Source organism: Callithrix jacchus, chromosome 17 (genome assembly GCF_049354715.1).
Source record: "Callithrix jacchus isolate 240 chromosome 17, calJac240_pri, whole genome shotgun sequence".
Classification (NCBI taxonomy): domain Eukaryota; kingdom Metazoa; phylum Chordata; class Mammalia; order Primates; family Cebidae; genus Callithrix; species Callithrix jacchus.
Window position 1 is genome coordinate 55,886,550 of NC_133518.1, and position 24,592 is coordinate 55,911,141.

The window sequence follows — 24,592 nt, forward strand, 5'->3', positions numbered from 1 at the left end:
GTGTTAGGCCACTGACATTTTGGAACCTGTGTGTTACACAGCAGCAGACAAAATCCTATTTAATATATCTTGGAATATATTTTTGAGCCAAATTTCACCGTAAGATGTAATATTGTGGGGTCAGGCCAAAGAAGTATGAAAAAAATGCCTGCTTTACTCCAGCCTCCTTATTTTTCATATGGAGTGTCAGAGAGAGTGGGGCCTACCCACTGTCTCCTGGATGAGCTGGGACCAAACCCTGCCTATGCAAGAGGGGTGATAACATGAGGTCAGGGTCTGCTTTGTTCCCATGGATTCCAGCAAAGCAGATCCCAGTTTGACTCCAGCAGGCACCCCTCTCACCTGTCTCTGCCATGTCCACCCTGCTGCCAAGGGACAGCGCTAACATCTGGCTTTGCTTCAGGTGCCCTTCAGGTGGCCTCCATCCCCAGAACAGCTTAGGGACAGGAAGGGTGAACCCTGCCTGGCCCTGCTGAGCTAGTTCTTGGGGCTCCCACTGCAAGCTCTGTGGTTAACGTCTCTGCTGACAGAGGACAGGACAGACTTTCACAGACTTTCTCTGAAAGTCTTGAGTTTCTCTGAATCTCTGAAGTGCAGGATTCTGAGAAACCCAGCGGCAGCCCTGCCACACACCACTGGTGTGATCCTGGGTGAATCATTCACACGCCCAGGAACATGCCTCCATATTTTGTCGCAGGGTGAGTTTGGTCCCTGGTGCTGGTGCTGCCCGGTAGATAGAGGCTGCTGTGATCATGCAGAACTTGTCACCTCCAGGAGCTGGAGGCCACCCTAATCCTGCCATTCAGCTGCTGGGGTGGGGAGGTCCTGAGGGACAAGGCTTCAGGGCTGTCTGCACACACATGGCCACATCAGCCTTTGCCTTCCCCATCACCTGTCCCCATGGAGAGACTGGGAGAATGTGTTAATGCAGGTGACAGCCAGACCCAGGGCCTGGAGTTTGACAGGCTTGATCCCCTTGCAGTACCCCTGTGAGGTGACCAAGCTAGGCATTTGCCTCAGCCCCACCCCCCAGTATTACCGATGGGGAAATGGAGGTTCCCGGGGCTTGCTTGTCTTGCTCGAAGTCCCCTCTTGATTGGCTGAGAGTGGGCTAGATGGACCCCTGGCACCTTGAGGGCAGAGTCAGGCAGGCAGAGCTCAGGGCACTGGTGTCTGATGGACACTAACATCTCTGAATGACACTGACTTCTATCTTTCCCCAATCTGTAAGCAGCCTGGGATTTGATCAGAGTTGATTATGTCTCTTTCCCCAGGGGTGATGTTTGTTTATGGGAATAAAGCAAAGAATGACAAAGAGGTTTAGGAAAAACCTGGAACAGGCTGGTCCTCAAGGTCTGGGGATGGGGAGGTTTCCGCACTCACCCCCACCCCACAGTTCTGGGCTCCCAGAGTCATCTGCTCATCTCCTCTTCCTCTACATACTCATATTCACCCCTCACACTCCAGTGGCCCGAGCTTAGTCTCTGCAAGGGAGGCTGGTCTAATTGTGTCCCTGCCCAGGGAGAAAGGGAACTGGGGCTTTCTGAAAGGTCTCTGCCACATCCTTCCCATCCAAAATTATCGCATTCATTCATTTTCTGGGCATTGCCTTTCTCTCCCACTGGACTGTAAGCTCCCTAAGGACAGGCATCTTATCCATCTTGTTCACTGCATGTCTCCAGTCCCTAGTACAGTGTTTGGCACATGGTGGGTGCTCATAAATATGGTGGTGCTCATTAATAGCTAAAGCTCAGGCTCTCTTTTCAAGAAAAGAAATGCAAAATCTGGACTTTGATATGAATACACTGAACAGAAGGTAGGGAGGGTAGGACAGAGGCCTGGGGAAGGAGTACAGTCCTAAGATGGGAGCATTTACAAGAGATGGGTCCTGCTAGTCAGAGTATCAGGAAGTAGCCACTGCTGCCTAATGACCTTCCCCAAAAGTTAATAGCTTAAAACATTCATTTAGTTTGCTTGAAACTGTGTACTTTAGAAAGGGTTTGGTGGGTATACCTAGTCTCTGCTCTGCAGTATCATTTAGGCCAAAGGATCTGCTTCCAAGATGGGTATTCTAAGTTGTTATTGACTGTTGGCTCCTCTCCACAGAGTTGCTTGGGCTTCCTTGCAGCATGGTGGCCAGGTTCCAAGCATGAATGCACCGAGGAACAAGAAGTAGTTTCCATCTGACACTGCATCATGTCCTCTGTATTCTACTGGCTGAGAAATCACAGAGCCAAGATTCAAGGGCCTCTTGATGGGAGCAGTGTCAAAGAGTTTTGGGGTGTGCTTTAAAAACATACCTAAGGTTTCCTGGAGGAGAGGAGTGAGCATCTATACATACTGCAGGGTTTGCATGGGGCCTATAAGCTCTCCAGTATGGCTGGAGTAGCCTTAGTCTATCACAGGGTGACTGAAGCCTCGCTCCTGCTACCCTGCATAAGCCTGCAATGTGCATGGCAGATTGTAGGCTCAAAGTGGCTGCAGCACTTCCAGTCCCACATGCCATGTGCTTCTGGAACATTATCCTCCCCATCAAGAACTGGTATCAATTTTCATTCCCCTTGAAACTGGGTGGGCTTGTTACAGAATTGATGCTGTGCGCCTTCTGAGGCTAGGTCCTAAAAGGTGAAATGGCTTCCACCTACCTGCCTTTACCTCAGACACTCATTCTTGGATCCCAGCCAACAGCCCAGGCTTCATGTAGGTGCTCTGGCTGACAGCCCAAGCTAGGTCTCAGCATCAACCATAGGACATCTCAGTGAAAGACCAGCCTTAGAGTCTTCCAAAGACCCAGATGACAGGGGTACCAGTGACAAATCATCTCCACTGTGCCCTACCTGAATCTCTGCCCCACACAATCCATGAACATAATAAATGTTTGCTGTGTGACACAAAGTGGACTCTAACAAGCAGACTTCGGGAAGCAGTTCCATGCACAGGAGTCCGGTGGAGCCTCACCAAAGAGCAGGTTGGCCACTGAAGCTGGCATTCACCCCTGTAACCTGGAGGGGAGGGAGGGGTGTTAAGGGCAGGTGTGCAGCCTTGGGCAGGAGGAATGCCAGAGGGGCTAGAGCACAGCCCTGTGGGAATGCTGTGGTCAAGGAACCACCTGTCATCTTGAGGGCTCGGAGGGACTCTTGGTGAGATCTGCTTCTAGGTGAGGGGTTGAGGTGAGCTGGAGTCGGAGGAACGTAGCTACCAGCCAGACATGACAGTGGGAACGAGGCCTTCTCTGTGCTGGGATAGGGAAGGCTCTGACCAGGCTATGGGATGGTCTGAGGGCCAGGAAGCTGTGTATGGACCACTGGGGCCCTGGTGTTGACAGTTGGGTAGTTCAGGACCAGGGGTAGAGCTGAGGGGCAGGAGGGAGGGATGTTGAGGGCCAGGCATACTGTCGGAAAGGCAGTGAATGACGATCTCTTTACAGCATGGCCTTTGCTGGTTGCCCTGCCCTTCACAGCACCCTGTGGGGGCCTGCGGATGACATCCACTGCAGCCCCATCATCTTTTCACTCATTCTTACACCGTGTTAAATATCTCTTCACTTTTCTGAGTCTGACACATGGGAGGGGCTCCTGCTGCCAGGCAGCTGCTGGGGCTACAGCCCAGATGATGGGTCCGTGGCATGCCCTCAGGAACCTACTGGGGCTCCACAGCTGACCCAGCCTGTGCACACTGTTGGCTGTCACCGAATGGCTGGGCAGCATCAAGCCCTTCGTGAGGGGCCATCCCCATTTCTGCAAGTGCTTGTGGGAAAATGCAGCTGCTGTAAGTCCGCCCCTCAACTTGGCTTCTAGCATTTGCTGAGCAGGAAGTGGGAGTGGCCCACGCTCACCGCAGAGGGCAGGACCACAGGCTCACGCAGGGCCCTGCTCACCCCACTCACCTCTGCAGTCTCCTGGGACCCCCCTCCCAGGCTGCATAGAGGATTTCCTCTGGGCTTCCTTAATATTTAATTTTTTTTCTTTTGGTGTTTGTTCCTAATATAGGAACGTGTCTCTTCCAGCCAATCCTGGCAATTTGAGGGGCATTTTGTGTGTAGTCTCACACTTTGAGGGTGTCCAATTACATCTGTTGGAGGAACAAGTGGCCTGATATTGAATGGACCCTCTGGGCTGGTGTCATTTCTCTGGGTCGGGGTCGTCTGTCCCCTCACCAGCAGATACACCGCTCAGAGCGCAGAAGTTACTGATGATGCACAGAGGTCCTTAAAAGGCTAAGAATGCTGGCTGTGGCAGAGGGAAATTACTAACTGAAATGGAGCTGGCAGAAGCTCCTCCAGCAGGGCCTGATCAGCTGTGGGTGATGTTCACTTGTGAGAGGGGGCAACTTGGCAGGGCTGGGAGCAAGAACTCACACAGAGGGGCTGCCCTGGCCCTTGAAGAACCATAGATGCCAGGGAAGCAGTCTGTCAGCACAGCCCTCATCTGTGAGGGCTCCGGGCCCACCTGACATCCTGCACCCTCTTTGCACTCACCCCTGGCTTGGGGGTGAGCCAGGGACAACCCTTCTGCCTAGAGAAGGGGCCCAGGAAGGGGAGGGTGTCTAGGGTGTCTTAGGTTGAGTTCCCCAAGAAGCTGATCCTGAGAGTAGATTCAAGAGCACACCTAGAGCTTAACCCTGCAGGGAAGCCGCCAGTACTCACATCAGGGTGACTCCAGCCAGGAGGTAGGGTCCTGGGTAGTGTCCTGTGTATTGACTTCTCAGCCTTTGGATGAGAAGTGCTCCCAGGAGGTGTCATTCCCTCACTGGCAAAGCAGCTTTCTAGGGCCAGGAGCCCAACCTCAGGTGGAGAGGTGCAGGGAGGGCAGGAGGAGGTTTCAGAAATGCTGAAGTGGTCACGCCCAAGGCACATGGGTGAGGCACTCCTGAAGCCCCGTGGGGGATGCCAGTGCATGTGTGGCTGTCGCTGATCTGAGGAAGGTGGGGGTCACCCTCACTAGCATGAGCCATCTGAGAAGTGCACCAGGCCCTCCAACCTTTTGATGGTAGAACGTGGGGAGGGACTGTGCCCTACAAGAGGAAAAGCTACCTGCTGGCTGGGTCGGGGAAAGAGGCCCAGGCACAAAGGTGCCATTGGCTTCATGGCTCTGCCTAAGCTATAGAGATCCCCCTCCCCATCCCTCCTAGCTTGTCACTTGAGTATACTCACTTTTCCCCCATCCTCACCTGTGGCCTTTTCATCAGATCCCCATTGGATGGGTGGAAGTGCGGCTACCAGCGCAAACCTGGTGCTGTGTGGAGTGGGGAGATGGGCAGCAAGCCACTGGGGCAGCCCTTGCCAATGGTCTCTTGGACCAGTGGGCCGTGCAGGGCTGCCTCAGGGTGGACCCTGGGCCTCCCAGCAGCCTCTGAGGTCCTGGCTGTCAGTGGTTGGGGTAGGACTAAATGACCTCCAGGGGCCCTTCCAGAATTAAGCATCAACTTTGAAACTGTCCTGTATTTCATGGTATGTCAGGCTCTGTGCTAAGTACTTTAAATTGTTATCCTCTTCAATTCTTACCATGCTCTATGAACTATGTACTACTGTTAGCTTCCGTTTGCAGATAAAGTAACTGAGGCCCCAGAAGTTAACAAGCTAGCCCAAGTTAGAGAGGAAGGGAATGTCAGAGTTGGGTGTGAGCCCTGAGCCAGGCCTAGGACCTGCCCAGTGGTGCAGTGAGGCTGGACCGACCTCTGCTTCTGGTCTGGGGCACAGTCCCATTGACCATGCCCCACCTGACATTGCCCTGCGAGGGACTCCCCTGGGCCGGGCCTGGTCAGCACCTCGCGCCGCCATGCATGGCCTGAAACAAGTCAAGCTACAGCCTCGGTTTTACATTAGTCTTTTATTATAACCATATCGAATGGGATCACTTTGCCAAAAGGAGAAATCATTTCTTAAATCAATTTGAGTTATAGCATAAAGATGGACAAGAAAAAAGTGACAGGACCTAAATGGCATCACTGAATATTCCGTCAATCAAATGAACTGTGCCACTGTGAGAAAAACTACTCTGACAGCTTTGACATCAACGTGGTCTCAAGCCTGTTTATACGGACTTTACATATCTTTGTAACACTATCAAAGAGCTTTAGAAAGTAACACTGAGAAAGCAGTCTGGCCTTAGAGAAGGAAGCCTGGCTTGCCACGTGCATCCTCAATGCATCTGGCTTCCTCACTCCACTTCACAGCCTCCCCTGTCCCCCTCCTTGACAATGGGGAAGGGCCCAGGGGCCCAGGTGTGTGTCCTCAGGAAAGGAGGGATGGAACTGGTTGTGGCTGCCACAAAATGGCCACCCTATGTGGGGAGCTAAGTCTTCCATACACACTCCTGTTCTATAATGAATCCTTGGGGCAGTTTCTTAAAAAAATAAAAACAAAAATAATGTGCATCAACTCTGACAGGTTATTATTAGGAGGCCAGCATGACTGCCACAGCGTTTGATGATATTTATTTAGCATCTCTGACAGAGTAGAGGAGGCATTCCTGTTGAGAGCAGGCAACTAACCCTCCTGAGGCAGCTTCCTTAGCAACCCCAGGGCTGACAGCACAAGAGACAATCCGTCGTCTGCAGACAAGGCAAATCACAGGGAGGTCCTGTTTTATTTTTAGAGTCACATTCATTGTGCAGTGATATTATTTCTTTCCAGATTGCAGTCACCACTGAACATTAGCAGGAGGTCAGCTTTGGAAGAGGAATCCAGTGTAACTAAATGTTTACCATGTTGTCTGACTCCATGGCATACACTTAAGGTAAGGCAAAGTCAGTCATTATGATTTGCTAGTCTGTAACTCTCACATGTAATGTACAGAGCTAAATTTTAACTCAAATTCCAATCTGACCAAAGAGGAATGCATGAAACACATACAGACATATATAAGAAAAGAGATGATGATGGGAATTAATCTAAGCTTCATGTATACAAAATGTATTTAACTGTAATAATCAAAACGTAAGAGAGGTTCCACTGATTACCACATTTGTTAACAAAATATATTCAGGATTTAAAAAATGTGCAATTAAACTAAGCACCTGATAAAATAATAAAAGGAACACATTCTTTAATAGCACTGTAACTAATACAAATGCAAATAATACTCAACTATGAAGAATAAAAAAAATTGCTTAAAAACCGTAAGACAGTAATACAATTAGTATGAGCCCGTGGGAATTTGAGGCTGGTACTGCCCGTGACCCACTGTCCTTATATGTCTCTCTCCTCCAAGGAGGGGGTGAGCTTGTAGGGGCCACAGAAGCAATATCTCTGAGTGAACCCATTGGTCCTCACATGCCACCAACACAGGAGCACAGGATGGAGAGAACCGAGAGGACCTGCCTCTAGTACAAAGCAGGGCTGGGAGTTTTCTGTAACTATGAATCACCCAGCCGACTGCAGTGAGCCAGCCAAGAGCCTTATTGACATGGTGGGTGCCTAGTGGCTCTTGCAGGGCCAGTGACCCTCAGCTATCATGACTCTAGCTCTAGGGCAAAGGAAATCTGCTGACTAAAGGTCAGCAGATGACAGGGGCCCAGCTCCCCAGGGATTGCCAGCTCTGTGGTCCTTTCCACTCTGTCCCAGAGCCCTGGAGGGAACAGCTCTACACCTCTTACTCTAGAACTGAAAACACTGCCCAAGGTGAGAAAGTGACCAATGGCAACCCTGCACAGTTGCAGGTCACTCACTGTATGGGGGCCCCCACAGCTTACAAAGTGTTGTCATGGGGACATGTGCTTGGCAGCAGCTTACTCAGAGGTGCTGAGAGGAACACTCAGAGCCGAAAGCCAGGGAGCTCCAGTGTGCACGTGCCAGGCAATTGCTCAGTGGTGGAAGGCACACTACCTGTTATCTGGCAAACCCAGTGTTATTATTCACCTTCCATGTTGGTGTGGTTAAGAGGAGATTTCCCTGCTAGAGTTTAAGAACAAATTGCAGAGCTAATTAGAACCCTCTCCACAGTAATTGACTTGGGAGCAAGTCACCATTGTCTTGGAGGGCAGGTGGAAAAATCATGTAATTATCATATTTGTCTATGGAGAAATAAGGTTAGCAGTGGGAGGGATGTAAACAGTGTCTGTTCCTTTATAATGAGTTTTCCTTTGTTACCATGAAGGCCTCCACTGCCCAGCTGCCTCACCATCCTCTGAGGACAAGTGCAAAGAGCCAGTCATCCGTGGCATGTTTGCTCTCCCGGACGGAGGTGAGACAGGCCCTGTGTCCCTCTGCCATCCACACCCATTCCTGTTAGAATTCCTGCGCAGGCAAAGGAGAGGAAAAGTATCCTTTCCAGGGATCATCTTTAAGGAGAAAAACAGTTCATGTGATGCCCTGTGCCCATCATGGTTTTTTAACCACACCAACATGGTGCCAAGTGACAAGGGGAGAGTCTCTAATCTGTGCTGAGCCCAGGGAGGCACTGGCATGTCAGACCTGGTCCTGGCAGTGGCACCCAGGATGCAGGGTTCATAGCTGAGCACAGGCCCTGCAGTTCCTACACTGGACTTCCAAGAAAGGAAGGGGTTGTGTAGAAATCCTGCATCCTCTTGGCATCTGGAATGTTTTCTAGGTCTCCTTATTCCCCACAGAAGGGACTCTAGGTCCAATTCTCTAAGTCTTATGACTGCTACTTTAAGGCCAATGTGGCATTCTGACTTTGGGTGGGAATGAACTTGGGTTTTTCCCTTTCTGCTTCAGTTGACAAGTATATACAGCTTTGAAACCAGAGAAACTTAACTGGAAAACTGCCTGAAAAATGTTTATCCCATAAAGTCAAGGTTACATTTTCCATTTCAAGGACAGTAATATTCTTACATCTTTTGAAATCAGTGCAGCAAAAACTGGCTTATAATAACCTTGTTTTCTGGCTATGGAAGATTCTAAAAGGTGAGACGCAATAGTTTAAGGAGAGACAGTGATGGCCAGAGTTGATGTGGCCTAAGGACTGGATGCACTCTTTAATACATCAAAAAACGAATACTACCTCACACCGAAATGTGACTCCTAAGCTTAGACCCTGTTTCCAGAGATCATTATAACTCTGAGAGGTTGGTAATGGTTTTTTTTTCCAGCCCTAAAATCCACTAGTTCTAGTTCATTCTATTGCATTTAGCTCTGTGATATGGCTTCCCAATGTAGGAATAAAGTAGGCTGAGATATAGATTTCCACAGAGGAAGCTTTCTTGGTATAAACCAATTTTCCTATGTCTGATGCTTTGAGGGATAGAAGATAAGAAAATAACTATTTCTCCTCCTTCAAGTATAACTGATGGAGTTGTCACACATCCTTAGTTGGGGAGAAGGGGACAGAGGAAAAGTGATTCTAATTGTGATTTGGTCTTTTCTAACTGTGAGTATGATACTGAGCACATAACTCAGCTCTAACTCAGAGCAAGAGTGGGGTGGGGCTTAGGTAAGGGCCCAGAAAGCCCTGTCTGCATTTGGCAAACCTAAGCCTGTGTGCTTTATGGCCATATATGCTTCTCTCTCAGGGGTTTCAAAGGGCTGGAGCAATGCCAAATGCATGCTGGGAAGGAAGCAGTGCTTTCAGAGGGGTCTCCACTGGGTGAGCCTCGATCTGGGCTTGGGACCACTGAAGGGTGGCTGCATCCCTGTGGTCAGATGTCCAGGGGACTCACGATGGTGAAGCCAGAGTCCTTGCTGCTGTCATCATCAGGGCTGGAGCTGGGGTTGCTGGAGGAAGCTGAGGCTGAGCCCATCAGCGGGTCTGAGAACACCAGTGGGGAGTAGGCTGGGGTCTCGCTTTTCCCAGAGGTGCTTCTGAGAGTGCGAAGAGGCTGGGCCTGCCCAGAGAAGGAGCCCCTGGCACTGCTCCCATCATCATCTTTGGAAATCAGGATGAAGTCATCTGAACTCCCTCTATCGGTGCACACTGGCGTTTCTGAAGAGTCCTGTAACATACAGTTAGAAGTACAGATGGATGAAAGAAGAAACCAGCAAAGAACGGAGTGGAGGGCCCTGTGACTGGGGAACGCACCATGGAAAGCTAGGCCACCTCACCCTCCCTTTGACCTTGAAAGACACAGTGTTTGGCCAGCTTCCCTGAGGCCCACGCTTTTACCAGTGGTACAGGGCCAGCAGCATCTTGTGAGCCCCTCTGAAGCCAAATGCTGGCTTCCCTCGGGGAACAAAGTAAAGCTCCTATTTGATAAGCTTCAGACAGAGGTGGTGTCTGTGCTGCCAGGGAGAGCCCAGGCTCAGGAGCTGGCCAACAGGTTGCAGGCAGAATCCCTACGAGCCTCCTGTGGGACTCTGCCATGCAAATCATCCATCCTCCTTGAATCTTCACTCTCATCTGTGAAACAGGGGTAAAGACAGTGTCTTCCTCCTATAGTGAGATGACATGTGAGCTGCTGGCTGCCTAATGTGAGTTGCCAGATCTGGAGTGATTTTATTACTGGCTAGAAGGATAGCTTTCAGAAGGCCTGATGTATTTCATCTCGTATAGATCTCACTGCCAGCTCATCTTGGGTAGCACACGGGGGTCTTCTGAAGCAACGGCGGGAACTGATAGGTTCTACAAATGTGAAAACTGAAATGGCAATTGCTATACTCTACAATTATTTTCTTTTCTAAGCAAGTATGAGTGGCTTTTAATTTTTTAACTTAATAAAGTTAGCATCCATAAACACAGGTAAAGGTTTTGGGTAGCAAAGTCATAGTGTCAAACTACAGTGTCAAACAAGGATGCATAGTGTCCCTTGGTCACAAGGACATCCAGTGCCAGCCTGGCAGAAACAACACCTCACCCAGTGGTGCTGTAAGGTGATGGAGTGCCCACACCTGCCTCCCTTACCCTGCCTGCCTACCCTCCCCACAGCATGGGTGAAGTTTAGTGCTGGGGTCTCAAGTCTAATGAGATATATGGAATCCCTTGACTGGAAGTGTCTCCTGAGTCCTTGGGCCTCCAGACTGGCATGGCCTAGGCCTCTGTGGGCTGTGTGCAGAGCCAAGAAGGGATTGAGTATCAGCTTTGAGGGAAATCTCGCCTTAAGCCCTGACTGACAGGCCCCTCTCTAAATCTCATGTCCTCCTCAGTGATGTGGGGGGCGAGTGGCTAAATAATGGCTCGGAAACCTTCCACCTCTGATGATTCACCGACCTTTAGGATGTTCAGTTGGAGAACAGAAACATAATTGGCCTTTAACATCACAGAGCTGTAACAGGCCTTAAGGTTGTTCATCTCAGGTTCTAAAGGTGCTAACATTCTATTAACATGTTAACTCCTCAAAAGTGAAGAAAAACACAGCACACGGCACTCTGTTAGCAGGGGCTGTGATAACAAATGGCACCAGAGCTGTTTGAGAGAGGACTGCCTTTTTTCTGAGTTGGAGGAAAAGAACTCAAACCTCTTTCCCATGACTATCCCCATGTAAGGTACACCTGGTCAGAGCCATGCTGCCTTTGTGGGGTGGGGCTTCTCCTCCCCCCACACATGTGGTGTGCATTGAAAGCTGCTGGGGCATCAACACAGGCCCTGTGTTTGACTTCTTCCAGAGTGCACTTTGTTCATAGGACAGTTGTACTGCATTGGAAACTGAAAGTCTTGACCTCTCACCACAACACAGGGCTGGAATGCTAATTGGTAAAGCTTATCCTAGGTTGAAAATAAAAGGGCACGTTTAGCAGGGCCTATTTTTTTTAGAGTGGTGCCTCTTCAGAGATACTGAGATCACTTATTCTCCTTTAGCTTACAGTGAAGATGTCAGTAAGATTCTGAAGGGGAGAAATACTTTCCAAAGCCCATGACTAAAAGTAAAGGTAGTTTCTACCATTACTCTAGTTATCTGGCATGCTTCCCCCAGTTCCCAGATGAGGGTCTCAGACTGCCTTAGACAAAGCAAGTTAGAGCTGACAGGGCCTTAGCAACCATTTTCTTTTACTGAACCCCTTCCTTGCCCCTTTGCATTACAAATCAAGAAAAGAACCCCGCTCACGCCTGTAATCCCAGCACTTCGGGAGGCCAAGGTGGGTGGATCATGAGGTCAAGAGATCCTGGTCAACATGGTCAACATAGTGAAACCCCATCTCTACTAAAAATACAAAAAATTAGCTGGACACGGTGGCACATGCCTGTAATCCCAGCTACTCAGGAGGCTGAGGCAGGAGAATTGCCTGAACCCAGGAGGCGGAGGTTGCGGTGAGCCGAGATCGTGCCATTGCACTCCAGCCTGGGTAACAAGAGCGAAACTCCGTCTCAAAAAAAAAAAAGAACCCCAAATAGGAGACCGGGTAGCTTGGCCAATGTCACAAAGCACAACAAAAGACCCCACTCTTCTGAACTCCCACCTAGAATTTGTTTCTAGATGCAGAGTTGACATCTTTATGGACTTCCCTAGCGGCCATAACCACTATCTGGGACCATTATAGCATTTACAGACATTTCGTAAATTCCTACGTCAGTCCTCTCTTTTTAGCAGACACATGCAAGAAAACGTTTTCTACCTGTCAGTCCTGCCTAAAACTAGCCAGGATGGTAACAACACATATCCCTTTTACCCGCTTCCTGCCATCTTCCCAGACCTACCTCATTTCATAGCTTGAGTTCAGGATGGCTGTAGATGCAGGTGAGCCCAACTATAGACCAGCACTGTTCAACAGACATTTTCCATGAAGATGGAAGTATTCTCTATCTGTGCTACCCAAGGCAGCAGCCCCTAGCCACCTGCCTGCTAGCCACAGGTGGGTACCAAACACTTGAAAAGTGGCTAATGTGACTGAGGAACTGAATTTTTAATTCTATTGAATTTTAGTACATTTAATTTAATTTTAAATAGATATGTGGCTAGTTGCTATAATATTAGACAATAGGCAGATTAAAACAGGGTACCTGAGAAGCAAAAAGGCAAGTGATAGGCTGCTTGACTAATGAATCCAGGGTCCCAGAAAGTCCTCCTCCTCCTGCAGTTGATTCGAGTTAGCTTATCAGATACTTCCCAAAGGAATGTGTGAGGATAGATGCTAAGATGGGACGGATAACGTCTGGCTCCTCTCACTCTATAGAATACAATTTCACAAGACTGCTGTTTTCAGAGCTGGAGGTAAGATTGTAAACCAAACAGAACAGCATGTCACACCAACCTCACAGTCAGGAGCACGGCATGTGAATTCCCGCAAAGGAAGGACACTTCACAGTTGCTGATGAGGAAGGGCATCAGCAGGAGGCTATGAGTGATCCGTCCCCAGGTGGGGGATCCTGGTCCTTCTGCACTATCTTTTAGACATTATTTACTGATTAACCAAGAAAGCAATGAAAACCCATCCCTAAATTAAGAATGTGCTATGGCACAACCCATCACAAACCCAACATGTTGTGCTTACATCTCTGATGTGTCAAGAAACTGCCTAGCACTGCTCCCCTAGGCCCTGGCTCTTTATAGCTGGAAGCTCATGAGGGCAGGGGATGATATCCCATTGCCTTGGACACCCAGTTCCTGGAACAGCAGGCCTTGGAAACCTTCGGAACTCCTACTTGGTTCTCTTGGGAGGCATGTTCCTGGGGGTAGCCTGTTGACAGCCCTCTGTACCTCCTCCCACAAGCAGTGAGAAGGAAACCTTAGCTCCAAGCACTGATGAGTTAGCTCCTGCAGGGAGAAGGTGGATACTTGGCAGCTATCTCATGCCTGGTAGCTCCCCTGGCCCCTTAGCAGCCTAGCCTGGATCCTTGGGCTTTGCAGTGGAAGGCCCTATGCACCTGCTTGCTTGAATTCAGGAATTCTCTCAAGAAATTTCAATATTTCCCTGGAGAGAGGAGAGAGCACAGCTTCCCTATTTCTCTCTTCAGTAAGATTGTTTTCAGGAGTACTGGCTTTGTATAAACTGCTAACAGCTATGGGGAGGGGTCATGCAGGGAAGAGGTAGAGAAGAAAAACCATTTTATTTTCACTTGTGGGGTCCTTAGGCCCAGGAAGGGCTGACTGTGTCTCGGAAGCACACACAGAGGTGCAGTGTCTCCTGGATGCTGCACGTGATGAGGCCCTAGGCAGTTTCATTCATGGCAGACATGTCTTGTGGCTAGCTTATCTTGGATATGCACACAGAGGTCCGCCGGGGCAGCAGTGGTCACTGGTAGACTCTTACAAATACAGAAACCACTAGTGACAACTGCAAAGTATAATAAGTTTTAAATTTAACAAATTCATCAGTGATTTTAAAATGTCTTTTTCTGTAGTACATTGACACACTCAACTAAGAAATTATGCTGAAGTTTTAAATTGTCAATTAAAAATGCACTGTGGTTGGACCCACGCTCAGTAATATTTGAATAAATAAATGATTATTGAAAAGTAAAACATCTGTGCAGGGAAGAAGAGTTTGTGAAGAAACAAATGAAATTAAACTGGCAGCATCATAGTTGCATTCACATGGCTACAAATACAGTCAAAGCACTCCATGAACGTTTCCTATGGCTTCAAGAGGAAGTTAACCATGGAGTTCTCTCTTTTGGAAAAGCATCCTTAAGACTGAAAAACATTCCCACTCAAATGTCATTTTGCTATTTTAAAATCACACAAAAAATAATTTACAAGTGTCTGAATGCAATTTGAGAAAGTGACTTAGATAATATTTTGCTAATGTTCATTTTCCAAGACGAAACTTTGTAAGCTGATTTTAAAATTGAGAATTTATCAGATAAAGCACAGCAAGGCAGCATGGTGGGCTGAACTTACTGGGTTGGTGCAGGGTTTCTAAAACATGATGCCTGGCAGGCAAAGCAGCACTGGCCTCAAAGCCTCTGTGTGTCTCTCTGGCCTTCATTTTCTCACCAGTAAAATGAGCAGGCAGGACTAAGCACATAAGGAAGCTATAGGAAGATGCTTTCTAGCTGGGAAATTCTGTGGTTCTGCATTAGAATAGATACACAATGTTGAAATCTGAGAGCAGGGGTCAGCAAACTATGGCCAAATCCAGCCTGTGGCCTGTTTTGCATAGCCCTCAAGCTGAGAAAGTGTGATAAAAACAAAAATAAAATACAAAGAAAAAAAACAATGAATATGTGATGTAGATGACCATATGTTGCCTGCAAATCCTGAAACACTGACTCTATAGCCCTTTACAGACTCCGGCGCAGATCATGGGCATTAATGGGAAGTCCTTCCCAAGATGGCAAGAAAGTAATTTTGCAAAAAAGGTTCTAGCCAAGTGAAATCCACTCAAGACAGCATTAGGAAAGCCTAGACAGTACTTCCTAAAGGGGAACAGAGGCATCCACTGGAGGCAACTGACTGATAACTAAGACAGAGATCTAGCTTTCCTATCCCACAGAATGGGCATGGTAGGAGGCTCAGGCAGCACTGAGGTTTGCAGGGCACGTACTGCACGACTCTAGGAGACACCTGCCTCATCATCATCGTGAATGGCACCCCCTGCAGCACAGAGTGCACAGCCTGCACAGCTGAACTTCACACATGCTAACCTGAAGTCACGTTGGTAGGGTATATGTTATTAACTTTGAAGATCTTATGTGAATGCACTCCCTTTGAGTTAATGTAACATGTTCATTAGAGCTCCCGTACCTGCTTAGTAGCCCCAGACATTTCATCACTCGGGCCTTGGCCTCGGCCTTGGCCCTGGCCGCTGGAGCAGTAGTGGTTGTCCGCAATGGTGATCTGTTCGTTCTCTTCGGCCTCTAGCTGGCTCTGGTTAAAACGCAGGGAACCTTTTAGAATGTCTTTGATCTAGTTCCAAAGAAGAAGAAAATAAATGAAAAAAATGGACGAGTTTGTTTTCAGATGCTAGCTGAATCTCTTAGACATTTAAACTAGCCTTGTCATCAATCACTTTTTATAGTATGAATATTTATGTTTTAGCATAAGAAACAAATAATGGGGAAAAAAATCAAACTTTATCAAAGCTGCTGACTTAACAGTGAGCAAGGAAAATGTCAGGTCATTTAATAGCCAGGTTTTCACTGGGTGGGATATAGGAGTCACATATTTGGTAGCTATCTTAAAGCAGGAGGCAAAATTTGTCTGGACACCCACCCCCACTGCACACCTTGGTCACTAAAGTGGCTCCACGTGAGCTGGACTGTTTATAGCAGGTAGGCATTTGGAAACAGCATATTTTTCACTGACATATATGTTCCCTTTAGATCTTCAAGGCTTGGGTCAATGTGGTCCTTGAGAGTGTGAGGCATGGTATAGGTACTGATTATGACTTGTGCTCCAAAGACATTCATGAATTCATGGATGAATGACTGAACATGATGCTGGTCTACCCATACTAGCTTTGGGTGAGGAACAAACAGAATGGGCTTGGTAAGAGAGGAAGGGGCGGTATGGGAAATGGAAACCAGCATGAGCTGCAAGCTAGTCAGATACAATCGTCAGAAGGAGCAGGGGCATAAAGAGGCGGAAATGCAGAAGGAGCTCTGTCTGGGAGGAAATAAGAGGTAGGGGGATGCTAGCTCTAACATCATGGTATTCCATGCCCTGGGGTCCTCCCCACAGCAGGCGGGACACAAAGAAATAGTGCCAGAACAATGCACATACCTGTTTTAATCCTGCCAGAGAAACCAGAATTTGATCTTCTTTTTCCAAATTTTCTTGTAATATCACATCTTGAATATTTACTGAAAATAGAAGAATGACATTTTATAACCAGTGCTCTGAGCATAACTTACCTGCTGCCACACCATAACTTCAGACTGGCTTGGGAAGTTTTCTGCCAAATCTCACAGCAACTATTTCCACAAAGGATGCTCTGCCAACTGCAGATGGGGAATCTGCAGGGCTGACTGGAGAGGGCAGCACTGGGCTTGGCACACACAGCCTCCCCTCCAACGTCCCATGAATGTGCTCTCATAGTAACAGATATGTCTTCACTTCCAACCAGAGACCTGGGCACCTCTTGTTGACATGATGTAGCCAACAGCCTGGGCCATTCATCTAATCTCTAGGAGGACGCTTTTCAGCCAAAGCCTTCCTAGATAGCCTCATGGGTCAATGATTTGACCAATTCCTTCCAGGTGACTGAAATTAACAAAGAAACTATCTTTAAGGATTTATAACAGTAAAACATGTTGCTATTTCAACATAATAGTAAAAAATGAGAGGCCAAACTCATGGCACTACAGATTGCCATTAGATGACCATGTCTATGGAGTCTCCTTTAGGAGACTTAGCTACCACAAAAGAAGTCTTTCCTCCAGACCTGATCTGAGGGACCCACCAAGCCAGCTTCTGACCATCAGGCTCAGTATCACACTGAGTTGCTTGCCCGTCAGTAAGTTAAACACTCAGTGGTCCTTAGCCTTCCCTGTGCCTACAGGATGCACACAGCTCTATCAGGAACTGTGGCGTTCTGGGGCAGGACTCTCAGAAGGAGCTGGGGTCGGGAGGAGAAGTGAAAGCCTAGTCTCCTGGGGGCACACAAGAGAATGTGTTGGTGGAGGGAAGGAGGAGGGCACAATTAAAACACATTTTCAAAAACATGCTGATAGATAGCTAAGTCAATTCTCATCAAAAAGAACAAAGTTGGAGGCATCACATCTACCTGACTTCAAACTATACTACAAGGCTACAGTAATCAAAACAGCATGGTACTGGTACCAAAACAGAATATAGACCAATGGAACAGAACAGAAGCCTCAGAGGCAATGCCACACATCTATAACCATCTGATCTTTGACAAACCTGACAAAAACAAGCAATGGGGAAAGGACTCCTTGTTTAATAAATGGTGTTGGGAAAACTGGCTAGCCATGTGCAGAAAGCAGAGACTTCCTGACCCCTTCACTAAAATTAACTCCAGATGGATTAAAGACTTAAACATAAGACCTAACACCATAAAAACCCTGGAAGAAAATCTAGGTAAAACCATTCAGGACATAGGAGTAGGCAAGGACTTCATGAACAAAACACCAAAAGCATTGGCAACAAAAGCCAAAATAGACAAATGGGACCTAATCAAACCCCACAGCTTCTGCACAGCAAAATAAACTATTATTAGAGTGAATCGGCAACCAATAGAATGGGAAAAAATTTTTGCAATCTATCCATCTGACAAAGGACTAATATTCAGAATCTACAAAGAACTAAAACAGATTTACAAGAAAAAAGCCCATTCAAAAGTGGGCGAAGGATATGAACAGACACTTTTCAAAAGAAGACATATATGAGGTCAACAAACATATGAAAAAATGCTTATCATCACTGGTCATTAGAGAAATGTAAATCAAAACTACACTGAGATACCATCTCACACCAGTTAGAATAGCAATCATTAAAAAATCTGGAGACAACAGATGCTGGAGAGGATGTGGAGAAATAGGAACACTTTTACTAATTTGGTGGGAGTGTAAATTAGTTTAACCACTGTGGAAGACAGTGTGGCGATTCCTCAAGGACCTAGAAACAGAAATTCCATCTGACCCAGAAATCCCTTTACTAGGTATATATCCAAAGGATTATAAATCGTTCTATTATAAGGACACATGCACACGAGTGTTCATTGCAGCACTGTTTACAATAGCAAACACTTGGAACCAACCCAAATGCCCATCAATGATAGACTGGACGGGGAAAGTGTGGCACATATACACCATGGAATACTATGCAGCCATAAAAAATGGTGAGTTCGTGTCCTTTGTAGGGATATGGATGAACCCGGAAATCATCATTCTCAGCAAACTGACAAAAGAACAGAAAATCAAATGCCACATGTTCTCACTCATAGGTGGGTGTTGAACACTGAGAACACATGGACACAGAGAGGGGAGCATCACACACTGGGGTCTGTGGGGGAGAACTAGGGAAGGGACAGCAGGGGGTAGAGGGTTGGGGAGGGATAGCATGGGGAGAAATGACAGATATAGGTGATGGGGGGGGAGGCAGCAAACCACATTGCCATGTATGTACCTATGAAACAATCTTGCATGTTCATATGTACCCCAAAACCCAAAATGCAATAAAATATATATATAAAAAAGTGAGTTGCTTTTAAGTAGCCAAAAAAAAAAAAAATGCTGAGGTAGACGCACCAATTTGAGAATCACTACAGTGAGTGAGTTCACCCTCCATTAACATCTTTTTTATTCCTTGCAGTGTTAAAAAATGCCCCATTTATAATGTCTTACATGCTACATTTTTAGTGACTCACTTAAGAGACTGTTCCAGTCTCTGTGGGATTCCTAGATTCCATGCTTGGTCCTGTAGAGCTACTAGGGCTAATATACCACTTCTCAGTTAGTTGCTCAATGTCCCACATTGGCAGTGACAGAGCCAGTGCACTGTGCCCTGGGCCTGGAGGCTCTTGTTCCAAATCTATGCACACAGGCTTCTCTTTACTGTTCAACTTTCTACCCCAGTGCTGTCTCCTCAGAGCAGCCTTCCTGCCCACCCAGACTAAAGAAGCCCCCAAATCACTCTCCAGGCTCTACCACACCATCTATTATACTGTATTTGTATGCACTTGTCATTGTCTGATGCATGTATATGTGTTGGTTTATTCACTGTCAAGCTCCCCCTACCGGGATATCAACTCCAAGACGTTCTTGCTCAGAGTTTTATTTCTAGCCCTCAGAATAATGCCTGGTGCATTACGGGTACACAATAGGTATTTACTGACTGAGGGAATGAATGAATAAATGAACATGAAAAAACACGCTTGGAACTTGAGTATCAAAACACTACTATTCTAAATATTTCCAAAAAGTATTTTCAGTAAGGGGCAAGACAAAGACTGATACCGTCAACATGCTTCCAGCCTGAAAACTTATTAGAATCTTCAGTAAGAATAAATTCATAAACCAGGTGATAAGTCATCTTACAAAATGTAGCAGAAAAGCAACAGCTTTCATTTATCATGAAAACGTGACTGTAGTTTTGGCTACTAGAATGGCCTGCTCCAAAATAAGAAAGCAAGTTGAATGCAAATGGAATGACAGATATAATTAGAGAGCAAATGCTTTTGTTTCCTTAAAATCCTATAACCATTTGTTCTCTCTCAATAAAACAAAACAGAATCCACTCAACAAGACGTTAACAATAAGCAACTGCAGAAAATCTGCAAGAACCGGTTATGTATGTCTTTTAGAGAAGCAGTCCCCAACCTTTCCGGCCCCAGAGACTGGTTTCATAGAAGACAATATTCCCACAAACGGTGGGGGAAATGGTTTTGGGATGAAACTGTGGCACCTCAGATCATCAGGCACTAGAGTCGTAGAAGTGGCACACAACCTTGATCCCTCACATGCGCAGTTCATGATAGGGTTTGCACTCCTACAAGAATCTGATGCTGCCTCTGATCTGACAGGTGGCGGAGCTCAGGTGGTAATGCTGGCTCATGTGCCCCTCACCTCCTGCTGTGTAGCCCAGTTCCTAACAGGTCGTGGACCGGGGGTGGGAACCCCTGTTTTAGAGGATTGAGAAAGATGACTTTGCAGGATTGCTACAGCTTTTCAGGTTGAGCTGTGAGGGCCTGAAGGCTGGCAGAGGCAGCATGTCACATAGCACTGGGTGCCTGGACAGGGAAGTGGATTTTGCCCTTGCGGAGCTGAGAGGTGGGCTCAGGTTTCCAGCTCCTACTGGGTAGTTGAGGGCAACAAGGGGACTGCTCTCAGTCCCCAAAGGAAGCTTAGCTGGTGGAGTCAGGAGCATCAGGACATTTGAAAGAAGGACAGGGGGCTTCTCGGGTTCAAGGAACTAAAGAAAGTGCCCCTGGAGGTCACACCCACAGGGCAGAGGCCAGCACAAAGCCGGAATCTGCGGAAACCAATGTAAGCTTTCCTGCTGCCCTGACTAGAACTTTGTCTCCTGCATGTCCCTTTGATAGTCTGCTGTGGAACGTTATCCTAAAACAAAAGATTTGGCCAAATTGCCTGGTTTCTTCCCCCAATGTAATAGTGGGGCTCATGGCCAGCAGCAACAAGGACCAAAGGCTTTTAGTTCACAGTCTATGGGCACACAAGGCAGTCAGTGGCGCCAGTGGAAAATGAAACCCAAAAATGTACAAGAACACAAAGCTTTCTTTAGAGGAAAGGACTTAGAAGGCACCCAGAAACTCTTCCTCAAACACCAAACAGACATGTGAGCCCATCCCAGAAACCTGGCACCATCTTGGCACCACAATGCAGCCTACTAGTCTTGCCCTGCAGGCAGAATACAATGCTCTGGCCTGATGTGCAACACAGCGGTGGAACGCAGTGCAGAGTGGGTTCACCCAGTAGAGGGAAGAACTCAGAACTGTAGTATCACCACCAGCACACCCTCATCCCGCAATTCCTTAGCCTTAACTTATGGACTGAGTCAAGGAACACCTTTTAGGATTTGATGAAAACAGGACCTTCTTCCCTGAAAACCCATGTACATATGAACTGTTCACTTAATTTCAGGGATAAACCTTTGTTTTAATCAACTAAGCTGAATAGGCTGACTTTAAGAAATTTAGGGTAAATCCAAATTAAAACAAAAGGGCATCTTCAGAGGCTGTTAAATGTTCTGAATACAAGAATTGACATCTTACTAAAAATACTGACCATATAAATACATTTCCTAACAGTTCCCCTACATAAGGTAGCATTTACAAACATTCTGCTTACATATAACCTCCCAGTAACCAATCTACTGTTTTAAGTAAGTTATATCTGCATGTAAAAGTAGAAAACTATGTCTTTTCATGACTTAAAATGTTTACATTTCCAACGTAATACACAATTCTCCTCCTAGCTAAAGGCACAATAAATTTTGCTATAAAGGCTCTTTCTCTTTGTTTCTGTGTAAAAGGAAGATTACACTCTTTATATTCTCCTTACATTGTAGCATTATAAATGTTGGAGCACTGAAACTAAAGGGGAAGATGTCATATAACTAACCACTTCGGTGGAAATTACACACAAAAATCTCATTCATGTAACAATCCCATGGTGATGCCACTATTTTTAATGAAATGTCAGTGGCACAAAAATAGATCCCTAACTCTAAGGGTAATGAAAATGGTAAACTACTTTTTCAATTTCTTGAAAACTTTATTTTTTTCAACGCGAGAATAAAAAAGTGTTTTGAACTACATGTTTTAAATGGCTGGTGCAAAGGTAACAAGCCTTATTTGCTGGTGGGGGGGGGGTGCGGTGAGTGAGTGGTAAGGCGACAAAAGCAGAACATCTACCTTTAACAGAGGTGGAACTGGGCAAAGCATTTAACTTCCTTGTGCCTGAGGGGTAGTAACAGCACTCTCCTCATAGGATGACTGTGAAGAATCAGGGAGATGGCACAGGTCAAGTGCTAGCACCACACCTAGTCACTATGGAAGCTCCACATCCAGTAGTTCTCATTTCTATGTGCCACATTACTGCACTGACTATCTCAACAAGAATTCTAAATGAGAACCGTCAATATATTACAGAAAAGGAAGCCAAGGTCAGAAATGCCAGGTCTGTTATCTGAGGTCTTACAACTTTAAAGTGGTGGAACTGGTACTGGGTTTCAGATCTTTCAGACTCCTGAGCCCCACGATTATGTGTATGGCACTAACAAAGGGACCAGAGATATGAAGAGGTATAGGATGGGATACTGGCACCGACTCAGTTGCCTTGAGATGCAGTGCCTTTTATTCTGTGGTGGAACTGAAGTGAGGTCAGCCAGAAACAGGAAGTCAACTACATGCAAAACAGACTGCACACTCATTTCTATGAGAGCATTTTGGAGCACTGGCAATGTACCAAAGGGCTTGGGTTTTGATGACCTTGAGATGTGACCTTTTATATGTCACTAAACCCATCAGTGAGATGGGAGTAATACCCAGCTCAGAAGGTTGCTGGGAGGGTTCTATTTCTGCATTGTCTTGAAATTACTACTATTGCTTACTATGTTTCCTCTTCCCTTGGTACCTTAAATATTCGGATATCTGGATTCTGTTTTTTGAGGCTTTCTCATCTCTGATAGGAATTTAGTTACCCTGACCTTTAACAATCTCATATAAGGGACTGTAGTAGACTCTAAAGAGGAACTATGCATGCTGTTATAAAATAGAGAGGTGGGATTAAGGGAGGCAGGCCCAATGTGATGTGGCTGAAGAGGTGGCCATTAGCCAGAGAGGGGCAGACCTGTCATTTGCCACTACTGGCTTTTGCTGAACATTGACAAAGGGATGTCTGTGCACAGGGTGTGTGCCATAGTTGTCCAAACCCTAGGAGAAGGCATAAAACACATCATGCAACCTCCAATATATGATGTGTATCTCCGTGTGTCCTTGCAAATTCATTCCCCCTTCTAGAAGTCCTTCCCATCTTCCCTATAGTGACATGTCCTGCCTTTTCTTCAAAGTCCGCCTCAAACTTACCACGTCTAAGCATCAGCTTGCTATTAGCAGTCTTCTCTCCAATAGCACTCAGTTGTTGGGTCCCTCTAGCTTTATCTCTCACTCTTGGAAAATAATTCAATGATAAGGCTCAGAGACTGAAAATTTCCTGAAACTACACTGTTCTACCTTTGGTGCCACATTCTAAAGATGTTGCCCAAGGTGTTCGGATTCTAAGTATGGTGCTCTATTCATTGTATTCATATCACTTTAAAACCCCACTGCTCCTTGCTAATGTTTCTGAAATCACTAGTACTCTGGAGGAGACCCTGCTTTTCTTCATGTGAAGCTATGCATCACTGTAGGTATTCCTGAAGAGGTATATTCTCTCTTGTTCTCTCTCTCCCTATCTGAAGTTTTACTTACCTTTTCCATATACAGTGAACTCAATTTCAGATTACCACTCCCCACCTCACCATTCCCCTAGAACCCGATTTTACATGAGAGAGCAGGTAATTGGCTAAGTGACCAGTGTGAGGCAAGGGCATTCCTGCTAGCATCAGGGCTGATTTTTATCCGCTAAGGAATACATGTAGGTGAGATATTTTGCAGAAAAAGATTTAAGAGATACTAAATGATTAACTAGATCTTAAGTTGAGAAGTGGTAGGGGCAGGTGAGGAGAAATAACATTCACTGATGGTCTATTAAGAGCCAAGTTAATTTTCTTAAAAAGCAAAATGAATAAGACTGCACAGAAATATAATCAAGGATCCTCTTTGGCATCCAGCTGCCAGAATGGCTGAAGACCCAGAACTTGGCACTGGGAGAGAAACGTTGCTTAGGAAAATCTATGGGTAAGACTAGGCAAATATGTGTACTACACTAAAGACAATTATTGAGGCAACAAATAGTTCTAAGTGGACTGAGTAAGCTTGGCACAGAGTTCTGAATCTTTACTGATCTCTACTGTTTGGCATATTATTTTCCTAGCACTTATCACCCTGTGCGCCAGAGAGTAACATGGAAGCATGGCACCTCCCAGTAAGATCTGTCATAATCATGATACAGCTATGACTTTAGGGTCAACCAAAAAAGGAGACTTCACATATATTTTTAAACTTGAAAGGTCTCTAAGTTCCAGTAATGGTTAGAAAGCTTTGCCAGAATATGTACTTCTAAAAATAAAAAACAGAAACATAGCCGATGCCTTAGTAATATGAAATAATCTGGGGTTTTGCCCTCATGCCCTCATTTGGAAGCTGTGAGATAGGACAGCTGTTTGGCTATGATTGCCCTAAAATTGCATAATTTAGTCAAATAAGACTCTTTGAACTGGGCTTAAGATAAATATA

The 24,592-nt window shown here is 46.3% G+C and overlaps 1 protein-coding gene across 50 annotated transcripts in view; it reads right to left on the reverse strand.

Annotated features, from left to right (window-relative positions):
* Positions 1–5,813: 5,813 nt before the first annotated feature.
* Positions 5,814–24,592, reverse strand: part of TBC1D5 (TBC1 domain family member 5) — a 562,606-nt gene continuing 543,827 nt past the window's right edge. For all 50 annotated transcript variants that reach the window (XM_078354367.1, XM_078354358.1, XM_078354366.1 and 47 more), the window contains 3 exons: positions 16,495–16,574; positions 15,517–15,678; positions 5,814–9,891 (listed from right to left, as the gene is read on the reverse strand). In XM_078354367.1, coding sequence (XP_078210493.1) covers positions 9,598–9,891; positions 15,517–15,678; positions 16,495–16,574 — 536 coding nt within the window. In that variant the 3' untranslated portion in view covers positions 5,814–9,597. The remainder of the gene's footprint in view (positions 9,892–15,516; positions 15,679–16,494; positions 16,575–24,592) is intronic.